The sequence below is a fragment of the Cucumis melo genome, chromosome 4 (assembly GCF_025177605.1).
Source record: "Cucumis melo cultivar AY chromosome 4, USDA_Cmelo_AY_1.0, whole genome shotgun sequence".
NCBI lineage: Eukaryota > Viridiplantae > Streptophyta > Magnoliopsida > Cucurbitales > Cucurbitaceae > Cucumis > Cucumis melo.
The window spans coordinates 25,172,892-25,184,867 of NC_066860.1; the positions used below are offsets into that span (position 1 = coordinate 25,172,892).

The following is an 11,976-nucleotide window of genomic DNA, read 5'->3' on the forward strand; positions in this document are numbered from 1 at the left end:
TTCAAGAACATTTGTGGCTGTTAATATAAATTACATAAAACAATGGAGGATTCCAACCATACTATCCATACAAGCTTTTGAAATATAAAATACACTCGAGTGAATGGAGGACTCATATAATTTAAACGTGTTGTACGGAAATTTCTCTCTTGATTCCCTTTTGGTCAATCTGTAATGGTTATTGGCATCTGTGGTAGAACAAGAATACAAGGTTTGATTACGAAGATTCTCTTTTTTGTCCTTTTAGATTGATCACTGCAAGCTCTTTCTCAACATATGCTCCTGCCAACATAGGTGGATACTTGTTGGCATGTGAAGATTCAGCAAAGTGGCCAAGAGGCTTCAAGACAGCGTCAGATGCTATATGGGCAAATAACTACATCCAACGAAACAAATACTTAGATCCTCCAGAATATGTATGAAACTAAGTTCAGCTTCCTCAAAGTATAAAAGAAACAATGATAATATAACCGGATTCACTTACAGTTGAAGAGACTCTCCAGAGGCTGCGATTTTGCTCTGATGCGAGCTTAATTGCATCCCTTGTCCTTTTTGTGACAACTACTTCATGCATGCCAGCTATGCAGTCACCAGCAGTCAACCATTCAATCTGCTCAAGCGTAATGGAGATAAGAGTGCATACCATTGATGGAAATTGCATATCTCTAAAACATGCAGTCTTCTGCAAGCTAAAGACCCATGGTAAAGAGAAATGGAGAATGGCTACAAAGACACCATTTGGCACTTGTAAAATCGCAACTTCTCTCAGAAGATTAATCATAATTCAGTGTACATCAGAATTCAGTCATCTAAAGAAGCATAAATGACTCTCATTTCATTATTTCATCTCCTACCACCCAACTCCGCGATAAAAGCACAATCATTCAGGCTATAATGCCAGTTGTAAACATAGGGTGATTGCATATTTACCATTAAGAAAGAATGAGCAATCTTTTGAGTTTAAATTTTATTCTTTGAAAGCCAACTGAGTATTTGATTATAGCGATAGTCTTGCTAATGATAGATAGTATATCATTGATTATAAGTTCTAACGTTCACCATGACTATCTTACCTGTTTCCCAGTCTGTATGAGAAGACACCCAATAGGAACCTTGACTTCAACTTTTTGCCCATTTCTCAGCCAAATATACAGACCAGGAAATCTGCTTCTGCCATGGATCGTCAGAAAATTCAGATCATAGTGATACCCTGCAAAGACCGTACCCTCCTCACCATGACGATCAAGGTCACTTCCTGTTGGAGCAAGAAGATGAGGTCCCTGAGATTTCAAGAAGGAAACGAAGTTTTAGGATGAGACAAAGCCAATACTGGATATGACTATTAAGGAACACAGGCTTTTCTCTGGCACACTCGAAGAAAACTAAAAGGAAGATCTTTTATAGCTTTCATAACAGAATAGAAAAATAATCAAATACCCAAGAAAATAATCCTACTCTCTACAGCAAGAATCATTGTGAAACAAATGAGATACTTTCATTAGGGAAGTAAACGAGTTGTCTAACTCTTGTCTAGTAAGATAATATGAAAATAAATCATGGAAATACCAAATATTGGAGGAGGTTGGTCAGGTTCAGCAGGCTTTTCAACGGTAAAGTCTTTCTTAACTCTAATAAAAGAATGTAATGGCTTTCCTAAGTGCAAAGTTAGATGGTCAAAGTACTCTAAATAATATATTGCACGCGATGTAGTGATACTTAGCAACCTGGTGACAACGTGCCTTCAGCAACAAAGAATTGGATGAAATAACCCCCTAACACTATGTGAAAAGAAATTCCTTAAGAAATAATGGCCGCAAACTACAAAAACACCCCTGCTTCTTCGTTCCAATTGGAGAAATTCATAATAAATAGTAAGCTGGTATTTACACGTAAATAATATTTTAGGATCGTTCTTTCTAATCAAAACAGCATTCCATCCCTCTCTCTTAAATATAAACGGGTTTCGTTCAGGATGTATCCTGAATTTTTCTTCTTTTTTTTCCATGAAGAGAATAAATAAAATTGATAATATATGTGCGTCGCATGCATTTGTAAACTAGTTGAGAATAAATTAAAGAAATCAAGGACGTATGACAAAACGGCCTCAAAAGGGAGCTCATAAAAGCAGAGGTTCCAAAAAATAGAACCTAGACAATACAAAATATTAACAGTCTCCAATAAATTAACATAAAATATCCAACAAAAATAAAATTGCAGCGGGAAGGAGATCTAAAAGATAACAGCAGATTACTGATAAAACCTGTCATACTAAGACAATACCTGCTTCATCAGAGAAGTGAATGCATCCCTGGGCAAGCCAAACCCAATTGCTGCCATTTCCGCAACAGCCTGGTATAAAGAAGATTTTAAGTTATGTGCGTAAATGCAGTATAGTAAAAATGGAGAAAACTCATCCAATTACTTGCCTCTATGGCAGATATCATCTTGACACCCCAAGAATCCATGGTATCTTTCCATTCAGGAAAACCCTCAGGAATAACCGGCTCAGCATTGAGTTCCTGCACAAAATACATAAAAATTTCAAGGAGAAAACACAACTATGGAGAAAAAAGAGGGTAAAAGAGATGATAAAAAAACCTTAAATCGGGTATTTGAAGGGCGAGGACCCACTCTCCACATGTATCGCCACTTGGGATCCGGCCCCTTGGGAAATAATGGTTGGAATTCCTTGGGCATTGCTCTTATATTTTCCTGCATTTCATCGTCTACCAGGCTTTTTGGGATTTCCACTCCTTCTGGCGTTACCCCAACCTGGTATCTCCATTTGAAATTTTGAATTAGAATCAAAGTTGATAGTTCATCATCTCAGAAGAGCAAAACCTAAATTTCAATTTCTTCATTTCAGAAGCTTTATTTTCCTTCTGACAGCACTGATTTACACAGCTTAACTAACTCAACATCAGAATAACTCAAAACTGATGATATCAAGCAAGGAATTATTCGATTTGTTGTTCTCTTTTCTTTCGTGCACACCTTTACTCTATCGTTTATGTTCCTTGTTTCTTTTATTCAATTGTAGACTGTGTGAATTTAGTTTATGTGCGTGGTGAAGCATCAATCAATCTCTAGAACTTTAGAAAAGAATAAAGTTGCAGGAGACCAACACTGAAAAGAAGTACTCTACACCAATTAACGTATCCACATAAAATTTGAAGAGGAAAAAAAAAATAAAACTCATCTCAAATGATTTGAAAAAAAAAAAGCCAAAACACAAACAAGAAAATCACACTTCGAAGAAGAACATAAAATCTAGCTTCCGATCGACCTACATTTTGCCAGTGATCATACACAATCTCGCTCATAATCAAATCAAATTGCAAATTTACCTGGTAATGCAAATGAGGCCTCGCTTGCAGACGCTTGAACTCAGTTGGCTTTTCAAAGAACCTTTCCATCATATCAATGAATCGATCGTTATCCTCGGCAGAGCATCTCGGATCCTTTACCAGAAGTGCGCCGGTTTCTTTCAGAGTCCGACTGACTAACTCGCACAGAGAAGTGAGTTGGGGCGAAAAGTCGATCGGAGAGCCGGCGGCGAGTGCCGATGAGGCCGTTAGATAAGAGGCCAAATCGATCACAGGCAAATCCATCAAAGAAGGAAGAAAGTAGAAGATGATTGAGAGAGCGCAACGAGTGATTTTTGCTGCCCAAATTTTTGGCTTCGCAATATAGGCCGTTGTCGAAATTTTGATAAATAGAGGAGGAAACAAGACGGATTTTGATTGTAGAGTTTAATTTCGAAAGATTGTGGATGAAGATATCTAATCCTTCCATATTTGAGACGGAATTGTGATTTGAAAATTTATTTCAAAAAGTTAATAAATATATCAACATATTGCCGTCTATCTATATTTATTTTATTTTACCATATTTATGTATATATACATATGTATTTTGCAATATTCGAACGGAGTCTTCTCAAAAATATAAAAAAAGCCACAGAAAGAGCAAATAGGCCCACAAAAAGGTTCAGGATGGTTTACATTTGGGGATATTTTAATTTTAGTTACTTGTTTAACCAATTTTTCAAGATTAAGAAAAGAAAAAGGCGATCCAATGCATGGAATAAAAAAAAAAAAGAAATAGATTCGATTACCCAAATCTGAAAAGATTAAAGATGGAAGAAGACCATAAAAAATGGAGAAAATTACGAAAGGGTAAATATGGAATATTTAAAAAATTGCTAAATTTATGGATTTTGTTACACGGTTAATCAATATTTCTAGAATGTTATATTTAGGAAAGTTTCCCTATTTGAAATCAATAAATTTTTTAGCCTTCAATTTCACATGGTTTTTCAAATCTTTAACCTTGGAAGATAGTATCAACTTATAACCTTCACATACTTTACCATATTTTACATGAATCAAGATACAGAAACATTTACATCATACAAACAACAAGAATATAGTACATAATTTTCATGTCATGTAATATGCAACAAAAAATTTAAAAAACAAAGCTCAATGGATTGAGAGCCTTTATGACATCTTTTGAAAAAAAAAAAAAAAAAAAAAGTTAGATTTATATGCATGTAACATGTCTATGTTGGTATTGAAAATGTGATCAAGGTTGTGTGTCGTCTAAATAAAGAGTTGATCATGGCTGTCTCAAGGATGGCTATTATCATTAATAATAAGAGACCTTTTTGGTTGAAAACAAAAGTGAGGAGGGTATAAACTACTGTTTAGGAATACTATTTAACATTTTGAACCAATAATTTTAATTGTGGACTTAAAAACGTTTTCATCGGCCAACATTTTTTCACCATACGATTAACTCAATTAGTTATTAGAATTAGAATTAGTCGTTGGAGGTGATCGATGGAGTTGGTGGTCAGAGTTTATCACTTGGTGGTGACAATATAATTGAAGTTGGTCTCCCCAAGTTTGTAGTAGTTTGTTGTTGGATGTCAAAGATGGTCATTGGAGATGATTTACGGAAGTGTCTTCATCAAATATAGTTTCTTACGGGTGGTCGTTTGTTTGAGGTGATTGTCAAAGTTTTGTCATCAAACCATGTCGTTGAAGTGAGGCGACATCAATCGTTGATGATGGTTGTTGCCTAAGTTGGACATCAAAGACTGTCATCAAAGTTAGTCCTTCGTAGGTGGTGATCATAAGAACATGTGGCAAAAGTTGGTTGTGGACGTGGCAAACAAATGGAGTTATTGAAAACATTAAAAGGAGGGAAGAGAAGTAAAGGAAGATAAAGTTCTTCAATAAACGTCAAGACATAGTGAATGTTGTGGAAGTTGGTGGAGTTAAGTTATTAAATATTGACTTGTAAAGATAGTGACCTAACATTGAGTTGAATTAAAAACTCAACTAAACTCAATTTAAGTAAGTACTCCAATCACCTCATAATTATGTTACGATGGATGTTGTTTGCTCTATCATTGTAAATTTCATGTTATTTTATTTTATTTTATTATTTCATTTTGGAGAGAGTAATTTCATCTAATTAGTTCAATTTTGATGATTTGTTTAGGCTATTGTTGGATGTGTTGTGTTTTCAAAGATGATGTTGATGGCATATCTTAATTGCATTGATTTTTTTTTTTTTTAACTAGTATACCAAATACACTAATTGTATCAATTACTTTCTTATATTTTTCAATCGTTTATAACATTTTGACGTTATATAAGCTACATAACTTGGTATATCGACTATAAAACTTATATATTCGATGTATCATAGCAATTGATCCATATACCTAATTTGAGAGAAAAATCATATCAATGATATAGTTAATATATCAAATGTGAAATATATTATTTTAAATGATACTTAAGAGTACTAGGTTGACATTCCAATATATACTAGTAATAACTCATATTGAATTTCATGTAGAACATTTGTGTATCAACAAGAAACTATAATTAATTAAAAATGTAATTCTATCTAAAACATGTTTGGTTTCAAAATAAAATTTAAAAATTTGTGTGATGAATTTGAAAATCCAAAGAGAATATTATTTTGTGTTTGGTATTCGTTATTGTAGGTAACATAAACTAATTTAATATAATCTTTTTGTTATTGGTAGTCAGAATTTTTATAATAAAATTTAAATTGTAAATTAATTGGTATTTTATTGCAATATTTTGATTCAATATTCACTAAGTGAAATTAGTAAATATTGACGCAAAATAAAGTAATTTTTTTTAAAAAAAAAGCTTTAAACAATGTTTGAAGTAAATTTATAATGAATATGAGATATTCTGAATGTCATTGAAATCATTTAAAATTTTGTTTAAAAGAAAATAAAAGTTTTAAATATGGAAATGTATATATAATTGAATTTAAATTTTAAATAGTCGACATCGTATCTAAAAGTATATATATAAAAAAAAAGAATAAATATATAAACAAATGAATGAATACAATTAAAATACATATGATGTAATTGGGAAAAAAATCATACAACATAATAATAACATAACTTACTTATTATTCATAGGTTTATTGATTGATATATAGGATGTGTTTCGATTGATTTTTGAAGTGTTTAATTTTTGAAATGATTCATTTTAAGCTAAATTGAGGTGTTTGGCATTGATTTGAAATAATTTTTAGAAAATTGAGGTTATGAAATAAATCATTTTAGAGAAAACACATTCAACCAAATTTTAGAATAAATATTTATTTGGTATTTAATAAGGAATTCCCTCGAAATATTTGTTTTTCTTCCTCTGTTTTCTATTCCTTTTTACTATATATTTTCCACTCCGTCTTTCTTTTTTGTTTTTTGTTTTTAATTTTTAAATACTTTGAATATTTTTTTAATGTGTGCTCATATACATTTAAATATAAGGATTCGCAAATGTTCATCTCTAAGTCAAATCTACTTCGCCTTAACATCAATGAAAGAAATCATGATGACATCAATGAAGAGCACGATAGTTTGGTTCGTGAAATAAAGATGAATGAAGAACATGATTGAATTGCACATCTTTTTGCCTAGTTGATATTACACTGTCTCGAAAAACTTATTATCTTATTTATATTTTGTTCTTGGAATCAATTATTTTTTTTATAGTTATGTATTTACATTTCAATATATTTGTGCTTCTAAAATTGAATTGTCCAAAAAAAATTAATACAAAAAAAATGAAATTAATGTTTAGTTTGAAGAAACTAAAAATATTAATAATTTCAAGATAACGTTCAATTGATTTTAAAATATATTTTTGAAAAAAAATTCAAAATATGTGTATTTGTTTATGAAATTAGTTCATAACGTTAAGGGGTCTTTTAAAAAATGTAAAAAAGAACAATTCAAAAAACGGAAAAAGCCTAAAGGCCTAGTGTAAAATACCCAAAATGCCCCGTCAACCACGCCGTTAATAACGCGCGTAATATATTTGCGATTTATACGCAATCGTTTAGATATGGTTCAATATATACGCAATCGTTTAGATGTTTAGATATGGCTACAACGCGATCAATCGTTTACTTTTTTACGCGATCGTTTAGCTACTCCAATTCAAATGAATTTTTTTCAAGTTTTTTTATGTTTACTTTTTTAAACGATGGTTTACATTTGGCTACTCCAATCTAAATGATTTTTTTTAAATTCTTTATACACAATCATCTTTTATTTTTTTACACAATCGTTTACTTTTTTACATGGTCGTTTACATTTGGCTACTTTAATCTAAATGATTTTTTTCAAGATTCTTTATACACGATATTTTAGTTTTTTGCTATTTTTTTGAACACAGTCTTATACACATTAGATTTTGCTATTTTTTTGTACCCAGTCTTATACAAAGTGATTTAGATTTGGTTACCCAAATACAAACACGTAAAAAAAAAGAAAAGAAGAAAGACGATGGAAAGAAATCACAGCGAAAAAGAAATAGGAAAAGTAGAAAGACGATAGAAAGAAATCAAAGCGAAAAAAAAAAAAAAGAAAAAAAAGGAGAAAAATGATAGAAATATTAAATAACGTAAATAGGAAAGAAATCGCAAAAAAGAAAAAGATGGAAGAAGAAAGACAAAATTGCAAGGGAAGAACGAAGAAGATGAAATAGAGGAGGAAGACGAGAAAAAAAGAATAGAAGGCCAAATTTGAAATATTTAAAAAATGACGGACAATAGTTTGGTGTTTTGTTACATTTATAAGACCGTAAATAGTTCGGTGATTTGTTACACAGTAGTTTTCTTAATGTTAAATAGTTTTCTATGTTAATTTAACCTAAGTGTAGACATTATTAATATAGTACAAATCAAACATAATTTTGCATATAAACATTTATAAAGAGGTCAAACCAAACATTTAAGTGTTTAAATTTTAAACACATTTTACGTAAAATATTTTTCAAAAAATTATTCTTGAACAAATAATTTTTTTTCATGGGTCGAAACAAATGACAGAAAAATATTGTAAATACAGGCCAATTTTTAAAAAATGAATCTAGTTGTTTATCGGAAAAAAAGAGAGACGGTTTGTTATTTCTTTTTTTTTAAAAAAAAAACTCTCATCAAATCATTTTGTTCTCCTCTATTTGATTTAAAAAGTAACTTCCAATTATTTAATATATACATGTATATATATATACACTATAAAATTATAAGGATATTCAATTTTATCGATTCAATAAAAAATTTTAAAAACTTAATGGTTCTATTAATTTAATACATGAAACTATGGAAGATGTGATGTGTTATAAAAAGGGACAAAATAGATATATTATTTACAATTTAAGCAAAATGTATAATGAATTTTTTCCTTAGTAATTTTTTTTTGCTGTAAATAGTTTCTACTTTTTTATTATTCTTCAAAAAATTTAAATAATAGCTAATTAGTTAGGGATGATTGTTTGATTATTTTAAATTAATTACTGTTCTATTAGTTTAAATAAAATATATACTTTTTTTTCCTTAATTAGAAACTCATTTCTTTTAGATCTTTTTAAATGTGCAAGGCAATAAATAAACAATTGAAAAAAAAATGTAATTAGAAAAGGTAGCAATTTTTAGAATAATTATTAAGTATGTAGCAATATTTTAAAAAAAATTGTAAACATAGCAAAGTCTATCAGTGATAGACTTCTATCGTTGATAGACTCTTAGGGTGTGTTTGAGCCTAGGGTATGAGGGAAAAATGAAAAGAAATTTGGGCCAAACCTTGTTTGGCCCAAGTATTATGCCAAAAGGGGATTAGGAAAACTCTAATCCCCATATCCCCTGTTTTATCCTACACTTCAGCCGCCGACTGCCTCTTTTAACCCTACTCTTTTTCGGACAATTTCCTTCGATTTCCCTGTGTTTTCCGTTCCCTTTTCGTCGCATTATCTTCGATTATCTCCATTTTACCTATCTCTTCTCCTTTCCTCTTCAAGTTGATTTACATTTTGTTCGTATTTATACTATTTCACCGATCTGTTTGTGACCTCCGAAACGCCTTTGATCCTCTCATCCTCTCCCCGAAACGATCTGTTCGTGTTCCATTATTTTTCCCTAATCTCCCCAAAACGCCTCTCACCCTCTCTATTTTGCGTTTCGTTGATCGGTTGCGACGAACGTCCGTAACCTCCGAAACGCTTCTCATCCTCTCTATTTTTCGTTTCGTTGATCAGTTGCCACGAAAGTGCGTGACCTCCGAAACGCTTCTCATCCTCTCTCCATTTTTTCATACCATTTCGTCCATCGAACAACCCTTGCCGCTCCCCACTCTTGTCGGTCGTATAACCAGTTTACTGCACTTTTTTTGTTTAACCGAACGGGTATGTTGTCATTGATTCTACACTAAATCGAGGAAAGGAACTCGAGTAGGGGCATGGGAGCATGGCAGGGGTGTGCACCAAAGGTATGACGTGCCTATGATGAGGATTGTGGTGGTGGTTCTGATTTGATCTTTTCATGTTTGTTCTTATTTTCGGTCGATTATGCATTCCTTTGTTCTTCATATTGCCAGTGGTGAGTTCAATTATATATTACTGATTCTGTTCATTTTGTTTTAAATCTTCGTTTATCAACTTTGTTAACCATCATCCGACTTTTGTTGTTGATGTTCATATGTGATCAATTGTGGATTTCTTTGTTGTTGATCTTTGTGATCAATTGTGTTCTTGATGTTCAAATGTGATCAATTGTGGAACATCCCTCTTTGTTCTTCATATTCGTTTCTGAACTTGTTTAATGATCATGAATCTCTGTTCTTGACATCCATATGTGATCGAATTTTCTTTTTCCTTCCTCTGTCATCATTTATGTTGGAACTCTGGATTTCTTTTACAACTTGTTAAATTTCATTTGTTCCATTCAATTTCAATTTTGCTGTCTGTGTACTTGTGTTGAAAAAAATGTCTGCCTACTGTGTATAGGGTTTGACTGCTTTTCTCAAATCCCCTATTTTATGAGATTCTTGTTGGACTAAATTAATTGTTGTTGGCCTATTTATTAGTATATATTTGGATGTTCTCACAGCATTACATGCCCTATTCTCTTCCCGTTTTCTTATATTTGTAGTCCCCTTTGGTATGTTCATAACATTTGTTTGCTCTAATTGCTTTTCATTACATTTGCCACTTTAGCCACTGTTTTCACTACTTTACAATTGAATAATTTGTAATCTAACTTTTAAAACCACACTTGTTTGTTTTTACAATTGCCACTTTTGCTATGTTCTTCAAATTTCCCCTACTTAATTTTTTTTTACAAAACAAATATGGTTGTTGTAGTTTGATTTCTCCCTATGGCCTCTTTTTGGTGTTGTAGTCTGTTTTCTCCCTATGGTTTTTTTCCCTTTGCGCACTGTGTTCTCACACTCCCGACGGTTTTACGAACATGTTGATCTTTATTTTATGTCTCTTGTTGGTTGCTTGTGTTTTACATGTGATGTTATCAAGTCACCGCACTAAATTGTACCGCAAATGCGTTCTCTTGAACGTCTTTGATGGTATTTATTTACTCTGAGGCAACTTCTTTTCCCATACATTATGTACTAACACATTTATTTTTTGGTACGGTCCCATGGATTTGTAAGCTTTCGTTTCTTTTTAAGGTATGTTTCATATGTGTTTTTTCGTTTATTTTTTACAATACATAATCTTTACGGCCACGCATATGTAATGACAATGTCGTTTGTTGTGTAAATCTTCAGGTTGTCGTACTTAAAGAATTCGTAATTGAGGTACAACGGCTTTAAACCTCATTCATTTATGAAGTTTATGTATATGTCGTGTACTTAATTATTTTTGTAATGAATTCTTTTCTTTATTTATTATTCATTTATGTTTCTTGTATCAAACGCTTCGCATTATATGTTATAAATCGTATTTTTCTTAGTATGTTAAGTGATATTATTCTTTATTCATTTCTTTCCATACTATATTTGCCACTGTCTGTATGTATGTTAGCTACTGTTTTGAAATTAAGAAAAGTTGCCACTGCCCGTATGTATGAATTTTTCTTAGTATGGATGAATTTGATATTCATTACATCAAACTTAATTAACATTATTATTTAAGAAAAGTTGATTTTATATGTAGATGAATAATAATAACACAGTGAGCTATAGATAATAAAATTGATATTATTATTTCAACAATATTATTGAGATATTGATGTATGTAATTTGGGTGGTATTAAGTAATGTTAAATGGAAATAGAATTCAAAATAATATTTTTTAACTAACTTTATTTTACGTAAGATGTAGTGGGTTAGAAAATTACTAGCTTCCCTAGTTAATTTACAAACATTTTACTTTACAAAAAATTAATTTAGAAACTCCTTCAATTACTTTAGAACAAATTAATGGCAAATATATTTTACAAACTCCTCCAAAAATTTTAGAAACAAATTTCATTTATAAACCAATTTTACAAACTCTCTCAATTAATTTATAAAATATTTGTATTTCTAAACATATTTTTTAAACTCCCATAATTAATGTAAAAAAAATGTATATTTATAAACATAATTTTACAAACTATTCCAATTAATTT

The 11,976-nt window shown here is 31.0% G+C and overlaps 1 protein-coding gene across 1 annotated transcript; it reads right to left on the reverse strand.

Moving 5' to 3' along the window:
• Positions 1-3,777, reverse strand: LOC103500302 (uncharacterized). The gene is made up of 8 exons (XM_051083160.1): positions 3,348-3,777; positions 2,599-2,772; positions 2,427-2,519; positions 2,281-2,349; positions 1,074-1,280; positions 485-610; positions 209-376; positions 1-157 (listed from the first exon to the last, which is right to left on the reverse strand). Exons 1-7 carry the CDS (start codon positions 3,609-3,611, stop codon positions 218-220), a joined length of 1,092 nt encoding a protein of 363 aa, XP_050939117.1. The 5' UTR covers positions 3,612-3,777; the 3' UTR covers positions 1-157; positions 209-217.
• Between the last annotated feature and the right edge of the window lie 8,199 nt (positions 3,778-11,976).

Bases quoted from the DNA above. Each gene is read 5' to 3' on its own strand.
- LOC103500302 (XM_051083160.1), bottom strand. From the start codon at position 3,611: ATGGATTTGCCTGTGATCGATTTGGCCTCTTATCTAACGGCCTCATCG. The intron at 2,773-3,347 runs GTAAATTTGCAA...TGGAGATACCAG, and splicing joins GGCCTCATTTGCATTACCAG to GTTGGGGTAACGCCAGAAGG. The intron at 1,281-2,280 runs GTATTGTCTTAG...TTGAAATCTCAG, and splicing joins TCACTTCTCTGATGAAGCAG to GGACCTCATCTTCTTGCTCC.